At 43.7% G+C, this 26,549-nt stretch overlaps 3 protein-coding genes across 3 annotated transcripts; all 3 read left to right on the top strand.

Annotated features, from left to right (window-relative positions):
• The first annotated feature begins 27 nt into the window (after window positions 1-27).
• LOC129457136 (butyrophilin subfamily 3 member A2-like) lies at window positions 28-7,659 on the top strand. Its single transcript, XM_055229230.1, has 6 exons — window positions 28-99; window positions 931-991; window positions 1,689-2,030; window positions 2,218-2,496; window positions 2,763-2,879; window positions 7,073-7,659. Exons 1-6 carry the CDS (start codon window positions 88-90, stop codon window positions 7,657-7,659), a joined length of 1,398 nt encoding a protein of 465 aa, XP_055085205.1. The 5' UTR covers window positions 28-87.
• A 1,296-nt stretch (window positions 7,660-8,955) lies between these two features.
• On the top strand, window positions 8,956-25,490 carry LOC129457137 (butyrophilin subfamily 3 member A2-like). Its single transcript, XM_055229231.1, has 6 exons — window positions 8,956-9,012; window positions 19,660-19,720; window positions 20,448-20,789; window positions 22,258-22,536; window positions 22,803-22,919; window positions 24,874-25,490. Exons 1-6 carry the CDS (start codon window positions 9,001-9,003, stop codon window positions 25,488-25,490), a joined length of 1,428 nt encoding a protein of 475 aa, XP_055085206.1. The 5' UTR covers window positions 8,956-9,000.
• LOC129457065 (butyrophilin subfamily 3 member A3-like) lies at window positions 13,966-16,333 on the top strand. The gene is made up of 3 exons (XM_055228846.1): window positions 13,966-14,312; window positions 14,579-14,695; window positions 15,065-16,333. The coding sequence occupies exons 1-3, from the start codon at window positions 14,054-14,056 to the stop codon at window positions 15,607-15,609; spliced, it is 921 nt and encodes a 306-aa protein (XP_055084821.1). The 5' UTR covers window positions 13,966-14,053; the 3' UTR covers window positions 15,610-16,333.
• Window positions 25,491-26,549: the final 1,059 nt, after the last annotated feature.

Consider the following 26,549-nt stretch of genomic DNA (forward strand, 5'->3'; position numbering starts at 1 on the left):
TGTGATCACTGAACAGTCAGATGAGGGAGGTTCTGAGGAGCTTCTGTCGCTACATGAGACCTGTGGACTTAACACGGACCTGAAGAAATGAGGAAACAGGTAAAATCCACATTTTCTATTCTTTCCATAATCCCACAGTCACATGGTTTTAAGTTAAATGATTATCCCTCTATAACTGACCTAGAAACACTGGTCACGCTTTAATCGAGTTAATGTGTGATGTTTCTAAGACTGATGTCTGTGTAATCCCTCCGTCGTCCAGTTATTGTTTCCAGTGGAGACAATAACTGTTTACAGAAAGAAAAGAGCAAAAAAACATGACAACAGGGAGTCTGAACCTAGAGGAAAAGATGTAACTGTTCCTTATATAGAAGGTGTGTCTGAAAAACTTTAGAGAATTTTCCGACAGTTTGAGATTCCGGTCTATTTCAAACCTACACTTTAAGACAACACTTTAACAAACACCCAAAGGACAAAACCCTTAACCACAAACAAAGTAATGTGGTCTACTGCATTCAGTGTAGTGAAGAGCGCAGTGGAGAAACTAAACACCACTCTATATGAGAATGTACTAACACTGTCCAACAACAAGAGCAGCTCAGGACCCCAGTCTGCTGTTCATCTCCATCTCAGAGACACTGACCACTCGTTTGAAGAGAGTGAGGTTCAGATCTGAGCCAAAGAAAAGAAATAGTTTGAGAGAGGAGTTAAAGAAGCATTCTTTTTAAATGAAAATCAATCCACCTTTGAACAGGAATGGGGGCCTGAGACATCATCTCTCCCCCATCTATAACCCCACCCTCAGACACAAAACAAAAGGTACAAAGAGAACAATAGGGTGAACCAGTAGGACCATTAAAGGTTGTATGGAGACCATTAAGAATGAAACTGGAGACAATTTATTTCAGTGATTTTGCTTTTCTTTCCCAGATTTTCAGTCTGGATGTGCTGCAGTTTTCTGTCGTCTTACTGCAGGTTCACTTCTGCTGGAGTAAGTAAAACACTAGAACAATTGTGCACAATAGCACATACCCCACCAAGAATAATTACAATAACAATATCAATTATGAAATTACTATAAGTTACTAAACATAGTTAACCTTACAAGCCAAGATGGATTCTCATGATATTTGTGAGAATCCATCTTCAGAGACTCTGTCAGGTTAATTGGGCCGACCAATCACAGAGCAGCGTTGAGGTTTGTGCAGGAGCCAAAGGTCAAGTGTCCAAGTCAATGAAACAAACATGGCTACGCCAGCAGACGAGCTTCAGCCTATTTTAGCGTCAATACTATTTAGTTTGTGAAAAACATGCAAAAGGTCAGAGCTTTGTGCATTTGTGACACAGAAGATATCTGAGCTTTTCTCTCAACTGAATTTAACAAGAGTTTGATTTTTTGGCTTGTTTCACTGTTGTGACACTTTGACCAATCAGATTCAAATAATCATCATGTTCTGCGTTTTTTCTGATAGTTTTCAGCGAGAGTCATCCCAGATTGATGTGTTGAACTCAGCTCAGAGTGACACACATCAGTCTGGTGTGAGCCTGGGACAACACTATGGGCCCAATAAATGTTGTGACGTCATCTTTATTTTATTATTTATTAAATGTTTTTGCGTTACTCTTCATCTCTGGCCCAGTAACATGTTTATTACTAATGGTTATTGTGTCTGTTATGATCTCCTCAGGTCAGAATACACTGGTCATTCCCTCTCAGCCAATCATAGCGTCCGCTGGCAGTGATGTCACTCTGCCCTGTCAGTTGGACCCTGTTAAAGACCTCAGGGACATGGTGGTGGAGTGGTCACGGCACGACCTGACGCCGCGCTACATCCACATCCGCCGGGACGGTCTGGACTTCCTCATAGACCAGAACTCCCTGTACCTGGGCCGCACCTCTGTGTCCGAGAGCCGACTGCAGCAGGGGGACATGTCCCTGAGTCTGACCAGAGTCAGGGCCAGTGACGGGGGCAAGTACAGCTGCTACATCCCCCTGATAAACATCAAAGCAGAGGTCACTCTGATGGTCGGTGAGTGTTTAAATGACACTTAAACATCTGGCTCTGCAGCAGTTCTGTTCTTATGTAGAAGGACGTCTGGAGACTGTTTGTCACTCTCAGCATGTGGGAGGATCTGAAGATATGTGGGTGATGTTGGGGCACAGCTGTTCACACGATCTTATTGGCTCTCTGCTCTTTGCTGCTCCTCTGTCTCCAGTGTCCGTGGCCCCTCCCTCGATGAGCCTGATCAAAGAGCGCTCGGGGTCTCCCGTGCTGAGGTGTGAGTCCAGGGGCTGGTACCCGGAGCCGGAGCTGGAGTGGCTGGACTCAGAGGGGACGGTTCTGCTCAGGACTGAGGCTCAGAGAGGAGCGAGCGAGGAGCTGTTCAGTGTGAGCAGCAGACTGAGTGTGGAGCAGAGGCTCGGCAACACGTTCACCTGCAGAGTGAGACAACAGGAGAGCGGCCAGAGCAGAGAGGCCCAGCTCAGCATCACAGGTCAGGACAGAGAATCCTCTGCTCCATCTGCCCCTGATGGGATTAAATAAATATTAAATACATATTTAGATCAGATTCAACATCTTATTGCTGTCCCTTTGGCTGCAGTTTCCTGTTTACACTCAATCATTTTCATGTGTATAAGTTGGATGTCTGTTCTGACATAAGGTTGAGGTGTTCAGTGTAGAGTTGAACCCATCAGTCTGTGCTCATCATTTTACGCTGCAGTAACAAAATTAAATAACTGAAATGTTATTTTCTTTCAGATAATTTACTGGAGCCTTGTCCCTCCTGCTCTTTGTCCTGGATCCTCTTCTCTTTGAGTTTGATTCTGTTTCTTGCAGCAGTTGCTGTTTTGGTCGTGTGGAAGTGTAAAATTAAAAGTAAGTCCAGGTTTAGTATTTTCACTCATTATTGTGAGACACACATATAGAGCCGACTGGTCGTCTTCAACCAGGGAAAGTTCACAATATTTTAGATTTTCACTCTAAACACTGAAGGACGACACAAATAGACCTTATTCTGTTTTCTTCATTTACATCATAGACTTAATCTTATTCCTTTGTATTTTAACTCATGGTTAAAATATAATATCCATCCTTTTTCTTCCGCTTATCCGGGGCAGCAGTCTAAGCAGGGACTCCCAGACTCCCCTCACCCCAGACACGTCCTCCAGCTCCATCCGGTGGGATCCCAAGGCGTTCCCAGGCCAGCCGAGAGACATAGTCCCTCCAGCGTGTCCTGGGTCTTCCCCGGGGCCTCCTCCCGGTGGGACATGCCCAGAACACCTCCCTAGGGAGGCGTCCAGGAGGCATCCTGAGCAGATGCCCGAGCCACCTCAACTGGCTCCTCTCGACGTGTAGGAGCAGCGGCTCTACTCCGAGCTCCTCCCATGTGACCGAGCTCTTCACCCTATCCCTAAGGGTGTCCCCAGCCACTCTACGTAAATACCCATTTCGGCCGCTTGTATCCACGATCTCGTCCTTTCGATCATTATTCAGAGCTCATGACCATAGGTGAGAGTAGGAACGTAGATTGCCTTTGAGCTTTGCCTTTGAACTCAGCTCCTTTACCACAACGGACCGATACAGCGACCGCATCACTGCAGAAGCTGCACCGATCCGCCTGTCAATCTCCTGCTCCATCCTTCCCTCACTCGTGAACAAGACCCTGAGATACTTGAACTCCTCCACTTGGGGCAGAGACTCACCACGCTGGCGCTGGCGGCGCAATGTGTTTCAGGCAGATCGAGCAGTGAGTGTTGAGGCAAGTGAATATTCAAGCGGGAACATATCTGTGTAATCCCTCAGTCGTCCAGGTCTGATCCATAGCAGAAGAGAAATAAAATCTGTCAACTGAACAAATTGTCATAGGATTGAAGACGTTTTACTGCTTATCTGTCGTAACGGCGGGGTTGGGGTGGACCAAAGATGTGCAGGACTCGGGACAGGTTTACAGTGTTTTATTTACAGTTAGTGATAAATACAAACAATAGTCCAATAATCCAACAAGAGACGCGGGCAGGGCATGAGCAAGAGCCAGGGGCGCGTCGGGGAGACGCTGAGACAGGAGCAGGGCGCAGACCAGACTGGGAACAGAACCGGAGGAAGCCGAGCCTGAGCAGACAGGAGAGCGGGAACTGAAGCCGGGGCGTGGGATTGCCGGGGGCCAGGACAAGACAGGGAGGTGAAGGTAAGGAGTTGACAATACCAGAGCTGGAGCGGAGTCAGGAACAGAGTCAGAAGCCAGGAGCTAGGGAGGTCAGGAGAACCAGAACCTGGGAGGCAGCAAACTCCAATTAGCATCAAAATGAACAAGAGACAAAAATGCAAAAATAGAGCAGGTATAATCACGTTGACACGCGGACGGTCTGGCACCGAGTGTCTTCTCCCAGCTCCTCTTAAGCACGGCAGGTGGTGGTGATTACCCTGTTGGGACACAGGTGCGTGCGGGAGGAGCTGAGGGCTCTGCCCAGCTCCAGGTTCAGACAGGTGAGGGAGGGGGGAGAGCACAGAGGGAGGCAAAAATGGAGCAGAGATACGAGCCTCATGACATTATCCAAGCCGCTTCTTCAGTTCTGGTCAGATTACTGCTGGACACTGTCTTATATCTGTCTGAAGGGAGGGGCTAACTACACTGAAACTCAAAACATTTGTTTACAGTTTCTGTTTGTAGGCAAGGTCTATTGTACTTCCCTAATTGTGCACTGTGCCTGAATCATGCTTAGCATAATCATTCAAGCCCCTAATGAGTGATTTCACACGTATTAGCATCCTGGCTAGCCCTATTGTTTTCTTTGTTTTGGTTTGGGACTGAGGATGAAGTTATAGACCGCCATTCCTGTTCAAGGAAGGATTCTCTTTCCTAACAAAAATATCTTCTTTAACTCTCCTCCCAAACCATTTCTTTTCTCTGGCTCAGATCTGAACCTCACTGTCTTCAAAGGAGTGGTTAGTGTCTTTGAGATGGAGATGGACAGCAGACTGGGGTTCTGAGGAGCTCTCTTGACGGTGTTGGTACATCCTCTTATGGAGTGGTGTTTAGTTTGTCCAATGTAACACTTCACTGCACTGAATAGAGTAAACCAGAGTAGAATACTATTGAAGGATCATTTTGGATATCCACAGAGAGGGCTTTCTCCACGTGTTGTTCCTCCTCCACTTTTCCCTCTGTGTTTGTGGCTTGAGTTCTGTGTTGTAGTGTCCAGATCACTCCGAGTTTGTGCTGCAGTGGATGGTGTGAGTCAAACAGCAGGTATTGGCCTGTATATGTAGGCTTCCTGTAAACTTCTACCTGGAGTCACCGTCCTCTCCTGTTGTTACTGCACAATCTAAAAAGGTCAGTTTGTTCTCCTTGGCTTCTTCATGTGTGAACTTGATGTTAGGATCCACAGCATTAATATGTGCAGTAAAAGGCTCCAGATCCTGAATTTTGATTTTGGTCCAGTGTCATCCACATATCAATACTAATGTGTGGGAGGAGCCTGGAAATGAGGTCAATGCCTCCTGTTCAACTTCTTCCATGTATAAGTTTGCCACAATAGGAGAGAGTGAGTCCATGGCACAGCCGTGGATTTGCCTGTAGAAGTTTCCTCTGAACTGGAAATATGTGGTATTTAAACAAATTTCCAGCAGTTTGCACATTTGGTCTGGTGACAGTTTAGTTCTCTCTTTTAGCTTAGTATCCTGCAGTAGCTGTGGCTCTTTGCTGCCTCCACCGCTATTGATGTGGGGATACAAGTGAAAAGAGAAGTCATCAAATGAATCCAGTCTCATACAAATTGAAGTAAATAGTATGTGATGGAGTCGGTGCTACATACAATGACTCTGAGGGAGTTCTCTTTCTTTGTGAATTTTCGGGAGGCCATAGATGCGAGGAATGCAGTCACCAGGATAGAATCTGTTATACGTCTGTGTATCAGTGACGTCTAGTAGGGTCTCATTTCAGTAATTCATAGGTTTAGAAAGACAATCCTCCCTTGAACAGAAATGGGGGTCTCAGACATCATATATTCCCCATTTACAACTCCATGTTTACAGTTTCACTGTAGTTAGCTCCTCCTTCAGACAGATATAAGGCAGTGTCCAGCAGTGAATCTGACCAGAACTGAAAACGTGGTTGGGATGAGCAGCGAAATGTCTTCACTCCTACAACGATTTGTCCAGTTGACAGATTTTCTTTTTCTTTTGGTATTCAAGTGTGAACAACAGGTGTTAAGAATGACCCAGTGTTTATTTCTCATGTTTATATAGACGTATAAAGCTCATTCTAAAGACACAGGTAGAAAGGACGCTGTATGCCGTCATGTTTGTTGAATGGAGAGCAGAATGGAGGAGTAGATCCAGAGACACACAGACCAAGAGGTTGATGTAAACTGTGTGTGTTTATTAATGTAGATTAGCATCGTAGGTTTGCCACATTCAAGTGACAATAACATTATGTCCAAGAGAAATGATCCTCCTGGAGTCAGATGACAGCACAGTCCTGTTTGTAAAATAAAGCCGTGTTCTTTGGGGAATCAGATGAGCTAAAGTTCCACTGCGTTGCCACACACACACGAGTGAGATTCTGAGTGACAGTTGCTGCTTGTCAGTTGTATTCTCCTAAATTATTGAAGTTTTAGCGCTACTAATTTGAGGATAAAATTAGAGCAGTATTATTATTTGCAGCAGGGAACACATGTCTGAATCAGCTTCAGCAGCGTGAATGTTGTAGCAACCAAAGCCTGTCACACATATTCAGGTGCTGCCGTCTGTGAGGACAGCGAATTTTCAAGCTTCACGAGGAGCTTGACCTGATTTGACACAATGATTGTAAACACAGCGTAAGGATCTGTAATTATTGTTTCACTGTCAGTTCAGGTTCAGTAAACTTTATTTATATCCACAGGTAGAACTGGTTTGCAGCTGGACTCGGCTTCAATACATCAAAGATCATACAAAATATACATCACATTTTTTTATGGTCCGCTCTGTCGCTCTATGGGATTTTACACATTGTGATGGTGGAATCTTCCACTGAGGATTTTGACGTCTGATGCATCGATTCATTTGGTCCATTTTGTCTCTTTTTCTAGGAAAGAAATCTGACAGTAAAAGAATTGAACTTGGAGAAAAAGAAGAAAGAGAGAGTATGATGAAAGAAGAGATTACAAATCTACTGAAGCAACAAGACGAGACACAGAGACTTCAGCTGAAGGAAAACCTGGAGAAGACTGAGACTGAGCTGCGTTATGTCAATGATGTGATCAACAGACTGACTGTGGAAAAAGATGTATTAATGAAATTCAAGGAGGAACCTCTGGAAGCGATTCATAATCTGAAGATTTTAATAGAGACAGAGAAGAAAAAGTTGGGTCCTATATTGATTAAGGATAAATCTAAGAAACAGACACAGTACGTCGAAACCCTGCAGAGAGAAAACTATATGCACATGAAAACAGTTGAAGTACTTGATAATCAAATAAAGACATTAGAGGAGGTGATTTCGGTGTCAGTACAGAGAAAAGGACAGTTGGAGGCAGAACTTCAGCAGATGGAAAAACAGAAGAAGCGTCAGGAAACAAAGACACAGCAGGAGACAAGAGAAGAAGAAGAAAAGGTGAATGTTCAGGAGAATGTTCAGGTGAACGCTCATGATCAGCCTCAAAAGTCTCAGGTTTAGAACAAACAGAGAAATACAGATCAGGACTTAGATGAGATGTGTGATGGGCTGAAATATCAGGGAATATATGATAATCATTTTTCTTGATTTGCAAAAGGTTAAAAGTCTCATATGACACTATTTTCTGATCTGTTCTAATGTTGTTTCCTCATCACAAACAAACCTGGAGTTGTGTTTTGTTTCATTCACACATGTTTAACACACAAACTTGCAGATTTAGGCGGAGTTCTTCTCTCAAACAGAAAACACTCTGTTCCACCTTGTGATGTCATCATGTGGTAATACAGGAAGTGCTCCACTGTGTTTTAAAACTCCACACACTAGAATCATTTAGATAATTTCAGCCATGGAATTTCCAGGCTTTTCTAAACACAAGGTGGAACGTCGCATTTTGAGCTTTGTAGATGTTACAGACTAATAATAAAGTGTTACTCAAACATGTGAATGAAACAAAACACAACTCTGGTTTTGTTTTTGAGGTGGTAACATTCTAATGAGGTTTTAGGGTGATGAAAGTCAGTTTTACCCAATACAAGACCTTTAAAAAACAATTATATATATTTTTTGGATTCTCACAATAACATTAAATAGAGGCTTTAATGATTGATTCAAAATGTGCCTGACAAATATCTTGTTCTTTTGGATTTGTAAATATAACCCAACATCACCAGTTTCCTTTTGCTTCTGTCAAAAATTTATACATCTCTAATCATTGTGCTTCATTACAGCTTTGGTTCACAATTAAAAAGGTGTCAAAGGAGGGAATTGTTAGGATAAATAACTGTGCTTAGCTGTTCTGCATAACCACTGCCATAGTTTATTATTGTATTGCTATAGTTCATTATTGTAGCAGTGTCATGAGAAGATGAGGACTTTATTACAGCTGTGTGACGCAGATATATGTTCAGGACCTGTACAACATATTCTACATCTATCTATAAATCTAATCAAATAACTTATTAATAGACATGTACTGACTCATGACTGGTCACCCTGGTTAAACCAACAAAACATGTGTCAGCAATCGGAGCAAGAGACAACAAGGATGTACAATAAGACTGTGCAACGTGCCAAGAGGCCTGTGCACCAACGAAGAGGCGCTAAGTCTAAACCATGGTGTCCTCCCTACAGTCAGGGCTTTATGTGTCACAGGTGAGTGGGGCAGGGGGCGGGGCATGTGAGGGCAGGTGAGGAGAGCAGCACAGAGAGAGGGAAAGGTCACACATGGAGCCTATAAAAACATAAAAATAAACAGGTGATCACTGAACAGTCGGATGGGCGTGGTCTTGAGGAGCTTCTGTCGCTACATGAGACCTGTGGACTTAACACTGACCTGAAGAAATGAGGAAACAGGTACAGGGACATTTTCTATTCTTTCTATAATCCCACAGTCACATGGTTTAAAGTTAAATTCATAGTCTGCTATAACTGACCTGGAAACACTGGTCACGCTGAAGTCGAGTTAATGTGTGTTTGGCTGAATCATTTGGCTGACGCTTGTTAGGCGTGTTCTATCAAAATGACGACTGGATTCAATCAGTTCAAATCTCAAAAGTTTATTCCCCTGACAGTTACAATCTAATACAGGACCCGGGGTCATATGATCTATCCCTCGTGTGTGCAGCAGGCGGTCTGTCTGCTTTTCCCTGGCCCCGTAACATAAAAATATAACATGAAACATGAATATGCAAATATTATGTTGAGTAGGTTGTCGCCCAGGTTCCTCCCTTCGGCCTCGCCCATCTCTCCGGGCTGCACCAGTCTATTTTTCCGGCCTTGAGTCTCATCCGACCACCCTGTAAAGGAGCGTCTACAGACCCCAACAGCCTTCCCCAATTCATATCACACAATATTGCTTTTAGCATAGTTTCAGTATTATCACAAGATGCTCCACTCTAGTATAAACATAGTGGCTGTCAGGCGACATGATTCACCTCGTACAATGTTGCCTTAACTCGGTTAAAGGAGTTTCTGCAAGGGACCAACTGTCTCCCATAATTCACGTTTTACCTTTAACCTAATTTCAGTGTTAGTAGATGGTATTCAACTTTTAGTATGGTGCTTGTTAGACAACCTCCAAAAAGATACAACATTCAAAGAATATATAAATTCAGTATAAAAATGGTGATTACATAATAATATTCAAAACTTATATGATTTCAGTATCAAAAGATATATATGTATATGTGATGGCCCTAAGAAACTTTATTCAATCAATATGCATTCCATATTTTTGATATATGTATTTGTAATGCAACTTAGAAGCTTTATTACTTGACATACCCTTCACGCTTGTGCTCAATACTTTCACTTTAATCTTTGAGTCAGTGACTAGTTTAAAAACATGGGCTGGACATTAAAAAGAACATCAGCTTCAAAATCACACATCATTATTGTAATATTGTATTTAAACTTTACTTTTCAAACATTCACACACACTGCCTCTTTGTCTCACAGATCAGACAGTGTCCTCTGAAACATATTTACATTTCTCTGCCTCAGTTTTCACATCGTGACAAAATTGTCCCGTATTGCACATTCATTAAGTCACATGAGTCTGTGCTCCACCTGCTTTTTGCTCCACATCACCTGCTGTTATCCATTTTGCCTGTGAGCAAATGCTTATTAAAAGTGTGTCTTTTGTTCACCTCTGGCTGTAGTTGTATCACTGTTGTGGAAAAAGACTCTTTTTGTAGACTCTGATGAATGTTGAAGCAAAGACCAAGAGTTTATTTATTTCATGAAAATAGGTCCAACCGAGTTACCAAAAGCATCTCCCCCAAAGTCAGACCCCGATGATGCAAATCACCAGGTTTATATAGTTTGAGATGAACCCGAGGACAAACATTTCAAAGTAAGAATGTGACACTCCCTCTGAGGTGTGGTCAGACGAGCTCCTGGAGGCTTCAGGAGCTGGATCACCTCAGGATGGAACATGTGGAGTTAAAACAAGACAAGATGTGACACATTTTAAAGGAGAGAGATCTGAAACCCAACTGTTTGGTCTGATTGCATCTATCTTCACATACAATACAAACACAGCTTAACAAGATTAAGAAACCAATAGGGAAAAAAAGGCACACATTATTTTAATTGCGATTGTTTCAATGATTTTTCTTTTCCCCCCCAGATTTTCAGTCTGGATGTGCTGCAGTTTTCTGTCTTCTTACTGCAGGTTCACTTCTGCTGGAGTAAGTAAAACACTAGAACAATTGTGCATAAAAATAATAAACATTTACCAATGATCAAAAGGAGAAATGAGGTTAAATATTCTGAGATGGCAGTACTGTATACCACAACAAGAATATTCACAATAACAATATCATTTATGAAATTATCATAAGTTATTAAATGTAGTTAGCTTTATAAAGCAAGATGGATTCTTGTGATATTTTTGAGTTCACAAACTCATGAGAATCCATTCACTGTAAGGTTCATCATTTCGGCCAATCACAAAGCAGCATTGAGGTTTGTGCAGAAGCCAAAGGTCAAGTGCCCAAGTCAATGAAACAAACATGGCTACACCAAGAAACGAGCTTCAGATTATTTTAGCATCAATACAGACTATTTAGCTGATCCTTTGATCCTTATCGTGGTGGGGGAGTTTGTGTACCTGAATGATGCCTGGGGCATTAAGCTCCTGGTAGGGTCTCCCATGACAAACAGGTCATGGGTGACAGGTCAGACTAAGAAAAGTCCAAAATACCTCAATGGATAGTGATATGAGCCAGGCCTGGGGTTGGGGGCTTGAATGTGAACACCTGGTGGCTGGACCTTTGCTAACAGGAGACTGAAAAGATGACATGGGTCTGCCCTCCGGTGGGCTCACCACCCGCAGAGGGGTTCATAGGGGTCAGGTGCAAAGAGGACTGGGCAGCAGTCAGGGATGGTTGTCTTGACAACTCGGTCCACGGACACAGCATCGGCTGTGTAAACATGGAACATCAGCTCGCTGGGGCCGGTCGGTCCCTGAGCTCAGGGACTGGCTGGATATAGTTGGGCACACCTCCATGCACAGGTTGTGCTCTGGTACCCAACTCTCAGAGAGGGGGTAGACCCTCCTCTATTGTGACGTTGCCCATGGGAAGAGGCAGCGAGCTGGTGTGAGTTTGCTTATTGTCCCACACCTGAGCCGCCACATGGTGGAGCTCACTCCAGTGAATGAGAGGGTCACGTCCCTGCGAGGCAAAGGAGGAAGTCAGAAAGACCCGGCAGACACAAGCGTGTCATGAGAGTCTGTGGGGTCCATCTGGCGCAGCCCTCTCTCAGTAGGGTCTTCAACTCACACCTCTGGGAGAGCTTTTCCTAGGTCCCGGGGGAGGTTCAGGACATGGAATGGACCATATTCTCCACCTACATTTTTGATGTGGCTGCTTGTAGCTGTGGTCACAAGGTCTCTGGTGCTTGTCACCGTGGCAATCTCCAAACCTGGTAGTGGACCCTTGAGGTAAGGGATGCTGTCAGGCTGAAGAAGTCTTATCGAGAATTGTTGGCTTTTAGGACTCCAGAGGCAGCTCGTGAGTACCGGCGAGTTAAGCATGCCGCAGCTCGAGCAGTCACAGAGGCAAAAACTCAAGGTTGGCAGGAGTTCAGGGAGGCCATGGAGGAGGACTGTTGGACTGTTGTTTTGGGGAAGCAGTGCTTGACCAACACTGTTTACATTGTGGGTCGAGAACTGCTGACCTCAACTGGGAATGTTGTCAGATGATGGAAGTAATACTTGAGCATCTCCTCAATTCCACCGTCAGGTCTTCATTGGTGGCAAGTCTCCAGTTCATTGGCAAGTCTCCGGGGGTGGACGAGATCCGTCCTGAGTATCTTAAGTCTCTGGATGTTGTGGGGCTGTCTATGCTAACATGTCTCTGCAATACTGCATGGTGGCTGGACACAGTAGCACTGGACTGGCAGACCAGGGCGGTGGTCTCTGTTTAAGACGAGGGACCGAAGGGTGAATCCTCTGCCTCTATTCCAGAGCTCTATTCCAGGGTATCGGAGAGGAGAATCCGACAGTCGAACCTTTGATTCAGAAGGAACAGTGTGATTTTCTTCCCAGTTGTGGAACACAGGACCAGCTCTACACTCTCCATCGGGTCCTTGAGGGCTCATGGGAGTTTCCCCAACCAGTCCATTTGCTTTGTGGATCTGGAGAAGGCAGTTGACTGTGTACCTCATGGTGTACACATGGTATGGCAACAATGGGGAACATTTTAACAATGTTTATTTACATCTTTGAAATGTGCAAATGAAGGTAGATTGATCACATAGTTGAGAGCAGGGTTGTTTGCAGTAGTCTGTGTGTAGATCGTGGGCAGTGGGGTCAGAGACGAGGTAAGCTGTACCAGTGGAGGTGAGCTGGGTCGGAGGGTGTGAGGTTCGTACTGGACATGGAGAGCTGGGTTGGAGACAGAGGAACTGAGCGGGTCCAGTGAGCGGGATCTGACGAGGAGCAAAAACATCCAACTTAGAAAAAAGTAGCAAATGCAAAAACAAGAGACTGAGCCAAGCAGAGCTGTACCACTGTGAATATGCAAACGATCTGGCGCTCAGTGTCAGGTCCTTGGTCCCTTTGTCCTCCCCAGGTGTTGCTTGATTAGCAATTTGTTGCTGGTGTGTGTGGGAGGAGCCTGAGTCTCCACCCAGCTCCAGGCTCTGACACAGAAGGGAGAGGAAAACAGCACAAAACACAAGGCAGACTGGGATCATGACATTTACTAGTTGTTTTTGTAATGTTTGTTATGATCTCCTCAGGTCAGAACACACTGGTCGTTCCCTCTCAGCCAATCATAGCGCCCGTTGGCAGTGATGTCACTCTGCCCTGTCAGTTGGATCCTGTTAAAGACCTCAGGGACATGGTGGTGGAGTGGTCACGGCACGACCTGACGCCGCGCTACATCCACATCCGCCGGGATGGTCTGGACCTCCTCATGGACCAGAACTCCCTGTACCTGGGCCGCACCTCTGTGTCCGAGAGCCGACTGCAGCAGGGGGACATGTCCCTGAGTCTGACCAGAGTCAGAGTCAGTGACGGGGGAACGTACAGCTGCTACATGCCCAAGACTGATACTGAAGCGGAGGTCACTCTACTGGTCGGTGAGTGTTTTGAACAAGTTTTTTTTTGCTCTGTAACAGTTGTATTCTTGTTGTGTTATATATAAGAAGAAGGTGATGTTGATGCACAATGCATTCCCATTATTCTTTTTAGATTATTGTATCATAACTGTAATTGTTCTTCTCGTCGGAAATGCAAGAATTTGCTCTTGAGAAATACATTTGAATTGTGAAATCTAATAGTAAGAGTCAGGAGTGTTTTTGTGTTTTCCTCCCTCCTCCTCACTTCTCTTGCTCTCTGCTCTTTGCTGCTCCTCTGTCTCCAGTGTCCGTGGCCCCTCCCTCGATGAGCCTGATCAAAGAGCGCTCGGGGTCTCCCGTGCTGAGGTGTGAGTCCAGGGGCTGGTACCCGGAGCCGGAGCTGGAGTGGCTGGACTCAGAGGGGACGGTTCTGCTCAGGACTGAGGCTCAGAGAGGAGCGAGCGAGGAGCTGTTCAGTGTGAGCAGCAGACTGAGTGTGGAGCAGAGGCTCGGCAACACGTTCACCTGCAGAGTGAGACAACAGGAGAGCGGCCAGAGCAGAGAGGCCCAGCTCAGCATCACAGGTCAGGACAGAGAATCCTCTGCTCCATCTGCCCCTGATGGGATTAAATAAATATTAAATACATATTTAGATCAGATTCAACAGCTTATTGCTGTCCCTTTGGCTGCAGTTTCCTGTTTACACTCAATCATTTTCATGTGTATAAGTTGGATGTCTGTTCTGACATAAGGTTGAGGTGTTCAGTGTAGAGTTGAACCCATCAGTCTGTGCTCATCATTTTACGCTGCAGTAACAAAATTAAATGACTGAAATGTTATTTTCTTTCAGATGATTTACTGGAGTCTTCTCCCTCCTGCTCTTTGTCCTGGATCCTCTTCTCTTTGAGTTTGGTTCTGATTCTTGCAGCAGTTGCTGTTTTGGTCGTGTGGAAGTGTAAAACTAAAAGTAAGTCCAGGTTTAGTATTTTCACTCATTATTTTGACACACACACATATAGTGACGACTGGTCGTCTTCAACCAGGGAAAGTTCACAATATTTTAGATTTTTACTGATCACTGAAGGACGACACAAATAGACCTTATTCTGTTGTCTTCATTTACATCTTAGACTTAATCTTATTCCTTTGTATTTTAATTAATGGTTAAAATATAACATTAGCTATAGATTTAATTTAAACCGGACCGAGTGAGTCTGAGTGAGGAGGAGGGTTCTCACTCTATGGGATTTTACACATTGTGATGGTGGAATCTTCCACTGAGGATTTTGACGTCTGATGCATCGATTCATTTGTTCCACTTTGTCTCTTTTTTTAGGAAAGAAATCTGACAGTAAAAGGATTGAACTTGGAGAAAAAGAAGAAAGAAAGAGTATGATGAAAGAAGAAAGACAGAGTATGATGAAAGAAGAGATTACAAATATACTGAAGCAGAAGACTGAGACTGAGCTGCTTTATGTCAATAATGTGATCAAAACACTGACTGTGGAAAAAGATGTATTAATGAAACTCAAGGAGAATCCTCTGGAAGCGATTCATAAACTGAAGAGTTTAATAGAGACAAAGAAAAAAACTTTGGGTCCTACATTGATCAAGGATAAATCTAACAAACAGACACAGTACGTCGAAGCCCTGCAGAGAGAAAACTATATGCACATGAAAACAGTTGAAGTACTTGATAATCAAATAAAGACATTAGAGGAGGTGATTTCGGTGTCATTACAGAGAAAAGGACAGTGGGAGGCAGAACTTCAGCAGATGGAAAAACAGAAGAAGCGTCAGGAAACAAAGACACAGCAGGAGACAAGAGAAGAAGAAGAAAAGGTGAATGTTCAGGTGAACGCTCATGATCAGCCTCAATGAGATCAGGCTCAGAACAAACAGAGAAATACAGATCAGGACGTAGATGAGATATGTGATGGGGTGAATTTTATGGTTGATTTGTAATTTTTTTCTTGATTTGCAAAAGGTTAAAAGTCTCATATTACACTATTTTCTGATCTGTTCTAATGTTGTTTCCTCATCACAAACAAACCTGGAGATGTGTTTTGTTTCAGTCACTCTTGTTTCACTTACAAAACCTGCAGATTTAGGCTGAGCTCTTTTCTCAAACTGAAAACACTCTGTTCCACCTTGTGATGTCATCATGTGGTAATACAGGAAGTGCTCCACTGTGTTTTAAAACTCCACACACTAGAATCATTTAGATAATTTCAGCCATGGAATTTCCAGGCTTTTCTAAACACAAGGTGGCACGTCGCATTTTGGGCTTTGTAGATGTTACAGACTAATAATAAAGTGTTACTCAAACATGTGAATGAAACAAACACAACTCTGGTTTTGTTTTTGAGGTGGTAACATTCTAATGAGGTTTTAGGGCGATGAAAGTCAGTTTTGCCCAATACAAGACCTTTAAAAAAAAGACAACTTTATATATTTTTTGGATTATCATAATAACATTAAATAGAGGCTTTAATGATTCATTCAAAATGTTCCTGACAAATATCTTGTTCTTTTGGATTTGTAAATATAACCCAACATCACCAATTTCCTTTTGTCTGTCCAAAAGTGCCAGTGTCATTGTGTTTAACAGCTGTACATTTATTTGATTTGAATTAAAACATCTCTGAATGACATTGTGTCAAACTCCTTGTTTTGTTTGTGAATGACATGATTTAACACAAACACTATTGGTTCATAAAGGTTTATATTTTGTGCATGTTCAGATGGGAGTGTGAGGCCTCATGTGTTGGACTATTTTGAACAATACTGCCCCCTGTTGTGTTGGGTGGGTCTGCACATCTCCAGAAACAGCAGGGATGATTCTGAACCAGACTCACATCTTCATAAAGTGATGCAATAATCATGATGTTTGTAGCTTTAGTTTCTCTGCAGATCAGGAGCTTTTAAAACTACAGCGAGATTTTAATGAAATCCAAAATTCCCTCATAAATCTTAAATTATCATTGAATGTAAATAAAACCAAGTCTATCTTAATACGGCCCTCAAACCAATTTTTCTTGGCCCTCAAGCTTCCAGGTGAATTGGCCCATATTACCTTAAACAGTACTTTTTACTGTACATTTCTGAAGATCTACTTTAACAAGGCCATATCAAATATTAAATGTGTCCCACTGAGGATGTAAACATGAATAAAAGTCTAATGGTTCAGTTTAACTTGTTATTAACACACAGATTTGAACTCTATTTGCGATCAGCCTATGGCCCTCAGCTTTGTTTGTGTTTTTATATGTGACACCCCTGATGTAAGTGATGTTCAAGCTAAAAGTCTTTGCACTAAATGGTTCATTGATTGAAAGAGTCACCACCTATAAATATATATATATATATATATATATATATATATATATATATATATATATATATATATATATATATATATATATATATATATATATATATATATATATATATATCCATCCATCCATCCATTTTCTTCCGCTTATCCGGGGCCGGGTCGCGGGGGCAGCAGTCTAAGCAGGGACTCCCAGACTTCCCTCACCCCGGACACGTCCTCCAGCTCCTCCGGTGGGACCCCAAGGCGTTCCCAGGCCAGCCGAGAGACATAGTCCCTCCAGCGTGTCCTGGGTCTTCCCCGGGGCCTCCTCCCGGTGGGACATGCCCAGAACACCTCCCTAGGGAGGCGTCCAGGAGGCATCCTGAGCAGATGCCCGAGCCACCTCAGCTGGTTCCTCTCAACGTGTAGGAGCAGCGGCTCTACTCCGAGCTCCTCCCGTGTGACCGAGCTCCTCACCCTATCCCTAAGGGTGCGCCCGGCCACTCTGCGGAGGAAGCCCATTTCAGCCGCTTGTATCCGCGATCTTGTCCTTTCGGTCATTACCCAAAGCTCATGACCATAGGTGAGGGTAGGAACGTAGATTGACCGGTAAATCGAGAGCTTCGCCTTCCGGCTCAGCTCCTTCTTTACCACAACGGACCGATACAGCGACCGCATCACTGCAGACGCTGCACCGATCCGCCTGTCAATCTCACGCTCCATCCTTCCCTCACTCGTGAACAAGACCCCGAGATACTTGAACTCCTCCACTTGGGGCAGAGACTCACCACCCACCCGGAGAGAGCAAACCACCTTTTTCCGGTCGAGAACCATGGCCTCGGATTTGGAGGAGCTGATTCTCATCCCAGCCGCTTCACACTCGGCTGCAAACCGCCCCAGTGCCTGCTGCAGGTCCTGGCTCGAAGAAGCCATCAGGACAACATCATCTGCAAACAGCAGAGATGAAATCCTGTGGTTCCCAAACCAGACCCCCTCCGGCCCCTGGCTGCGCCTAGAAATTCTGTCCATAAATATAATGAACAGAACCGGTGACAAAGGGCAGCCCTGGCGGAGTCCAACATGCACTGGGAACAGGTCTGACTTACTGCCGGCAATGAACACAGCTCCTGCTCCGGTCACACAGGGACTGGACAGCCCTTAGCAAAGAGCCCCGGACCCCATACTCCCAGAGCACCCCCCACAGGACACCACGAGGGACACGGTCGAATGCCTTCTCCAGATCCACAAAACACATGTGGACTGGTTGGGCATACTCCCATGAGCCCTCGAGGACCCGATGGAGAGTGTAGAGCTGGTCCAGTGTTCCACGACCAGGACGAAAACCACACTGCTCCTCCTGAATCCGAGGTTCGACTATCGGTCGGATTCTCCTCTCCAGCACCCTGGAATAGACCTTACCGGGAAGGCTGAGGAGTGTGATTCCCCTGTAATTGGAACACACCCTCCGGTCCCCCTTCTTATACAGAGGGACCACCACCCCGGTCTGCCATTCCACAGGTACTGTCCCCGACCGCCACGCGATGTTGCAGAGACGTGTCAGCCAAGACAGTCCCACAACATCCAGAGACTTGAGGTACTCAGGACGGATCTCATCCACCCCCGGAGCCTTGCCACCGAGGAGCTTGCCAACCACCTCAGTGACTTCAGCCAGGGTGATGGACGAGTCCGCCTCTGGGTCCCCAGTTTCTGCTTCCTCCTCGGAAGACGTGACAGTGGGATTGAGGAGATCCTCAAAGTATTCCTTCCACCGCCCGACAACATCCCCAGTCGAGGTCAGCAGCTCTCCACCCGCACTGTAAACAGTGTTGGTGAAGCACTGCTTTCCCCTCCTGAGGCGTCGGACGGTTTACCAGAATCTCTTTGAGGCCGTCCGATAGTCCTCCTCCATGGCCTCCCCGAACTCCTCCCAACCCCGAGTTTTTGCCTCTGTGACTGCCCGAGCCGCGGCACGCTTGGCCTGCCGGTACTCATCAGCTGCCCACGAGCCAACAAGGCTCGATAGGACTCCTTCTTCAGCTTGACGGCATCCCTTACTTCCGGTGTCCACCACCGGGTTCGGGGATTGCCGCCGCGACAAGCACCACAGACCTTACGACCACAGCTACGAGCAGCCGCATCGACAATAGAGGTGGAGAACATGGCCCACTCGGAGTCCATGTCTCCAACCTCCCCCGGGATCAGGGAGAAGTTCTCCCGGAGGTGGGAGTTGAAGACCCCCCTGACAGAGGGCTCCGCCAGACGTTCCCAGCAGACCCTCACAATACGCTTGGGCCTGCCAGGTCTGTCCGGCTTCCTCCTCCGCCAGCGGATCCAACTCACCACCAGGTGGTGATCAGTTGACAGCTCAGAAAGAAATAGTTTGAGAGGGGAGTTAAAGAAGCATTCTTTTTAAATGAAAAACAATCCACCTTTGAACAGGAATGGGGGCCTGAGACATCATCTCTCCCCCATCTATAACCCCACCCTCAGACACAAAACAAAAGGTACAAAGAGAACAATAGGGTGAACCAGTAGGACCATTAAAGGTTGTATGGAGACCATTAAGAATGAAACTGGAGACAATTTATTTCAGTAATTTTGCTTTTCTTTCCCAGATTTTCAGTCTGGATGTGCTGCAGTTTTCTGTCGTCTTACTGCAGGTTCACTTCTGCTGGAGTAAGTAAAACACTGGAACAATTGTGCATAAAAATGATGTTCAAAATGAGAAAATAGCACATACCCCACCAGAAATAATTACAATAACAATATCAGTTATGAAATTATTATAAGTTACTAAACATAGTTAACCTTACAAGGCAAGATGGATTCTCATGATATTTGTGAGAATCCATCTTCAGAGACTCTGTCAGGTTAATTGGGCCGACCAATCACAGAGCAGCGTTGAGGTTTGTGCAGGAGCCAAAGGTCAATTGTCCAAGTCAATGAAACAAACATGGCTACGCCAGCAGACGAGCTTCAGCCTATTTTAGAATCAATACTGTCTATTTAGTTTGTGAAAAACATGCAGAAGGTCAGAGCTTTGTGCATTTGTGACACAGAAGATGTCTGAGCTTTTCTCTCAACTGAATTTAACAAGAGTTTGATTTTTTGGCTTGTTTCACTGTTGTGACGCTTTGACCAATCAGATTCAAATAATCGCCATGTTCTGCGTTTTCTCTGATAGTTTTCAGCGAGAGTCGTCCCAGATTGATGTGTTGAACTCAGCTCAGAGTGACACACATCAGTCTGGTGTGAGCCTGGGACAACACTATGGGCCCAATAAATGTTGTGACATCATCTTTATTTTATTATTTATTAAATGTTTTTGCTTTACTCTTCATCTCTGGCCCAGTAACATGTTTATTACTAATGGTTATTGTAACGTCTTTTATGATTTCCTTAGGTCAGAACACACTGGTCGTTCCCTCTCAGCCAATCATAGCGCCCGTTGGCAGTGATGTCACTCTGCCCTGTCAGTTGGACCCTGTTAAAGACCTCAGGGACATGGTGGTGGAGTGGTCACGGCACGACCTGATGCCGCGCTACATCCACATCCACCGTGACGGTCTGGACTTCCTCATAGACCAGAACTCCCTGTACCTGGGCCGCACCTCTGTGTCCGAGAGCCGACTGCAGCAGGGGGACATGTCCCTGAGTCTGACCAGAGTCAGAGTCAGTGACAGGGGCAAGTACAGATGCTACATCCCCCTGATAAACGTCAAAGCAGAGGTCACTCTACTGGTCGGTGAGTGTTTAAATGACACTTAAACATCTGGCTCTGCAGCAGTTCTGTTCTTATGCAGAAGGACGTCTGGAGACTGTTTGTCACTCTCAGCATGTGGGAGGATCTGAAGATATGTGGATGATGTTGGGGCACGGCTATTCACACGATCTTATTGACAAAATTAAATTAAGAGGGAGTATTACACTTGTATGGGGTATTAATCGCTAACACCATATTTAGATCAGAATGATACCTGTTATTGTTTTCAAAATACTAAAAGACTATACTCGCCAAAACAATGTATTAAAATATGTAATAAGTTTGAGCTTAGTTTTTGACACTGAGTCCCCCCTCCCTTTGCTCTCCATGCTAAGTCACTTCCCCTTCAGAGCTCTATCACAACACAATCAGTGTGCATCAGTGAATGAAACTATTGCACATCACATCAGGTTTGTGATGTAGTGTATTGTTTTGTGTAATGATTTTGTGGGACCGTGGGTGATGTCGGCTTATGGGCTGAGTCTTGGACAGGATCACACTGCTGACTGTGAGGAGGGTTGGAATAGGGCCCGGGAGAGATCGCTAGATTACTCAAACATACATGGATGATCATGGACTGTAAATGGACATAGCTAAACTGCTAGCCACAGCTTTCCAAATAGGAAGTGAGCAGGAGCGTGAAGTGGTTCCTTTGAGCTTCTTTGACCTCTCTCTGTACCTGCTGCTGTCAGACTCATCATTCTGATCTTAAAATGTTTGTTTGAACCTGCTCTACATGATCCTGGTGTTTTCTTTCACTGTCTTGTCCCTAAATCAAAATATGAACATTAATAACAGACCAATCAGGGGCCTTCTTTCCTCGAGGTTGCTGCTGGTAGAGTTAGCAACAGGTTTGATTGGCAGCGTTTCTAAGCGTCCGCCTTCTGCCAAACCAACAATGTGAAGAGAAGCATCACCTTCAACAGAGTGGCTCTTTATACTCTGACTGTTTGCAGATTAGCCGCTATAACTGCTTGACTCAATGAGCTTCTTTTGTTTGCAACCAAACGCCATGGGTGATGTCCACTACTTTATACAGTCTATGTACATGACATTTCAGACCTCTCCATGTTTTTTAGATGAAGGAACCACCTTAGAAGATGTAGAGAGCTCAAAAAAGTTAATTTTGCATAATCCCCCTATTTAATGACGTGATGCGATGATCTGAACTAACGTGAGATTTGTTTTCACAAAAGTTTTAATCTGTTCAGGTTTGATCTGCTCTGATGAGAGACGTGTCACTGAATAAAATCATGTTTAGGAAAATGTTGAACCAAAATATTAACTTCTAAATTGTTGATGAGCAGTGAAGTTTTTTTTACTTCTAAAAGTCATTCTGATGCTGATAACTCAGAGTAACTTGCGATCCAGACTCAGGAGTGTTTTTGTGTTTTCCTCCCTCCTCCTCACTTCTCTTGCTCTCTGCTCTTTGCTGCTCCTCTGTCTCCAGTGTCTGTGGCCCCTCCCTCGATGAGCCTGATCAAAGAGCGCTCGGGGTCTCCCGTGCTGAGGTGTGAGTCCAGGGGCTGGTACCCGGAGCCGGAGCTGGAGTGGCTGGACTCAGAGGGGACGGTTCTGCTCAGGACTGAGGCTCAGAGAGGAGCGAGCGAGGAGCTGTTCAGTGTGAGCAGCAGACTGAGTGTGGAGCAGAGGCTCGGCAACACGTTCACCTGCAGAGTGAGACAACAGGAGAGCGGCCAGAGCAGAGAGGCCCAGCTCAGCATCACAGGTCAGGACAGAGAATCCTCTGCTCCATCTGCCCCTGATGGGATTAAATAAATATTAAATACATATTTAGATCAGATTCAACAGCTTATTGCTGTCCCTTTGGCTGCAGTTTCCTGTTTACACTCAATCATTTTCATGTGTATAAGTTGGATGTCTGTTCTGACATAAGGTTGAGGTGTTCAGTGTAGAGTTGAACCCATCAGTCTGTGCTCATCATTTTACGCTGCAGTAACAAAATTAAATGACTGAAATGTTATTTTCTTTCAGATGATTTCCTGGAGCCTTGTTCCATCAGCTCTTGGTCCTGGATCCTCTTGTGTTTGAGTTTGGTTCTGTTTCTTGCAGCAGTTGCTGTTTTGGTCGTGTGGAAGTGTAAAACTAAAAGTAAGTTTTAATCATTTTTTTTGAGACACACACATATAGTGCCAGCTGTTTGTCTTTCAACCAAGGAAAGTTCACAATTATTATTATTATTATTTATTATTTTTTTATTTTTACTCTATGATTTATTTTTAAAGGGCCTATTTTTCTTAATTTACATCATAAACCTGATTGTATTTCTTTTTATTTTAATTAATGGTTAAACTATAAAAAAGCTATAGATTAAATTTAAACTGAAAGAGTGACATGTGCCACATGCATTTGTCATAAACACAGTATATAATATAATGCTGATAGGTTCACCTTTTTAACCTATATTACAGTTTAAAAGAGAAGAGAAGACAAGAGAGATTATTTTGTCTCAATATTGAGAAAAAGCGGGGAGGCAAAACCTTCAGTTACAACATCACAGTTACACCTCGCACCCTTTTTTCTGAAGGCCGCGACCGTTTTTCTCCTCTTTTTTTAAAGTTAAGAAACCCTAGTTACATACACACTGTTGCCCTGAAGGGGGGGCATATACTTTGCAAGCAGTGTAAAAACATACAACGAAATTCACAGAGAAATCTATTCTGTTTTTGCATTTCCAGAAGGTCACTCTTTCCCTTTGCACAAACATCCTCCCATGATGTTTCTGTTTTAGGGTTTCACAGTGACCTTCTTCCCATGGGATCCTGCACTTTCAAAAGACATTTTCTGCAAGACTCAAGAACAAACATTAGTGCAGATTACATAGTTTACATAGTTGAATATAATGACTAAATAAAGAGTGAACATTACAGTACCTTTAAAATGAACAGTGAGATAACATAATATACTTGAATATATATTTTGAATCCATCAAATGCACATGTTGAACATGGTCAATACTTTTTTACTCTTTACAGTTTCATATTTGTGTCTCCTCTGGGATAAGTTTGTCTTGGAGCAGGAGTCAGTAACATTTACATTTACAGACAGAACATGACGTCAAAAATATATGAACAGTTGAATAGACTGAGGTACGAGCTCGTTTTTACACCTGTTACATCTCACAGCAGTGTTCTCCAGAGGGTTTGGGGACTATGATGCCAGAAATCATTTTGATTTGAAAAATGTTAATCTTGCAGCTCTTGTCCAGTGGCTTTAAGTATTCCATTTATTCAAAATATGAAATAAGATCAGGCGGCTCAGTGTGCAGTGGTGGACGTGCCACAGGGCTCCAGATTAAATCTGTTAGATTCTGTTTTTGTCGGACGCTGGACCCGACCACACGTCTTTTCTTTAATAAATAGTTTTCGTGTGAACACACAGTCTTACACATGCAGCTTCAAAGGTGGAGCCTCCTCTGTGTGAATGTCACACCACAACAACCAGCCCAAAACTGGAGTCACAACTGGACCGAGTGAGTCTGAGTGAGGAGGAGGGTTCTCCACTGATCTTCAGAGTCTCACAGATGGTGAGGTGGGGCAGTCAGAGCGGACACACTCATGATTTTACAACTTTTACCAGTCTAAGGATCTGTAATTTATATTTTAGTGTCAGTTCAGGTTCAGGAAACTTTATTTATATCCACAGTAGAACTGGTTTGCAGCTGGACTCGGCTTCAATACATCAAAGTCACAAAAATAATAAACAGACAAACATCATGCTCCACAGAGCTGATCCAAACATGAAACAATAAAAAGAATAAAACATTTGAGATACATAAAAAGAGCATCACGTCTAAACAATGAAGGTGCAATTTCCAGCTCATTTGTCAAACACACAGCTGCTGGATAAAGCTGTTTTAAAGTCAGGTTTCACTGTTCCAGACCTTACAGACCAAAATGCTCCTGAGCCTCCTCCATGTCACATTTTATTATGGTCCGCTCTGTCGCTCTATGGGATTTTACACATTGTGATGGTGGAATCTTCCACTGAGGATTTTGACGTCTGATGCATCGATTCATTTGGTCCATTTTGTCTCTTTTTCTAGGAAAGAAATCTGACAGTAAAAGCATTGAACTTGGAGCAAAAGAAGAACGAGAGAGTATGATGAAGAAAGGAGAGATTTTAAATCTACTGAAGCAGAAGACTGAGACTGAGCTGCGTTATGTCAATGATGTGATCAACAGACTGACTGTGGAAAAAGATTTATTAATGAAACTCAAGGAAAAACCTCTTGAAGCGATTCATAATCAGAAGATTTTAATAGATGCAGAGACAAAGCGGGAGGTTCCTAAAGTGAGACTGAACAGGGATAAATTAAAAGAACAACAGAAACAGAGCATTGAAATTCTGGAGAGAGAAAAGGAGGTGTTTGAGAAAACAGTCAAAGACCTTGATAATCAAATAAAGACATTAGAGGAGGGGATTTCAGTGTCATTACAGAGAAAAGGACAGCTGGAGGCAGAACTTCAGCAGATGGAAAAACAGAAAAAGCGTCAGGAAACAAAGACACAGCAGGAGACAAGAGAAGAAGAAGAAAAGGTGAATGTTCAGGTGAACGCTCATGATCAGCCCCAAGGAGATCAGGCTCAGAACAAACAGAGAAATACAGATCAGGACGTAGATGAGATATGTGATGGGGTGAATTTTATGGTTGATTTGTAATTTTTTTCTTGATTTGCAAAAGGTTAAAGTCTCATATTACACTATTTTCTGATCTGTTCTAATGTTGTTTCCTCATCACAAACAGACCTGGAGATGTGTTTTGTTTCAGTCACTCTTGTTTCACTTACAAAACCTGCAGATTTAGGCTGAGCTCTTTTCTCAAACTGAAAACACTCTGTTCCACCTTGTGATGTCATCATGTGGTAATACAGGAAGTGCTCCACTGTGTTTTTAAACTCCACACACTAGAATCATTTAGATAATTTCAGCCCTGGAATTTCCTGGCTTTTCTAAACACAAGGTGGAACGTCGCATTTTGAGCTTTGTAGATGTTACAGACTAATAATAAAGTGTTACTCAAACATGTGAATGAAACAAAACACAACTCTGGTTTTGTTTTTGAGGTGCTAACATTCTAATGAGGTTTGAGGGTGATGAAAGTCAGTTTTGCCCAATACCAGACCTTTAAAAAAAGAAAACTTTATATATTTTTTGGATTCTCACAATGACAATAAATAGAGGCTTTAATGATTGATTCAAAATGTGCCTGACAAATATCTTGTTCTTTTGGATTTGTAAATATAACCCAACATCACCAGTTTCCTTTTGCTTCTGTCCAAAATGTATACATCTCTAATCATTGTGCTTCATTACAGCTTTGGTTGACAACTAAAAAGGTGTCAAAGGAGGGAATTGTTAGGATAAATAACTGTGCTTAGCTGTTCTGCATAACCACTGCCATAGTTTATTATTGTATTGCTATAGTTCATTATTGTAGCAGTGTCATGAGAAGATGAGGACTTTATTACAGCTGTGTGACGCAGATATATGTTCAGGACCTGTACAACATATTCTACATCTATCTATAAATCTAATCAAATAACGAAGCAGGGAAATGACTTATTAATAGACATGTACTGACTCATGACTGGTCACCCTGGTTTAACCAACAAAATATGTGTCAGCCATCGGAGCAAGAGACAACAAGGATGTACAATAAGACTGTGCAACGTGCCAAGAGGCCTGTGCACCAACGAAGAAGCGCTAAGTCTAAACCAT

Source organism: Periophthalmus magnuspinnatus, chromosome 18 (assembly GCF_009829125.3).
Source record: "Periophthalmus magnuspinnatus isolate fPerMag1 chromosome 18, fPerMag1.2.pri, whole genome shotgun sequence".
Lineage (NCBI taxonomy): Eukaryota > Metazoa > Chordata > Actinopteri > Gobiiformes > Gobiidae > Periophthalmus > Periophthalmus magnuspinnatus.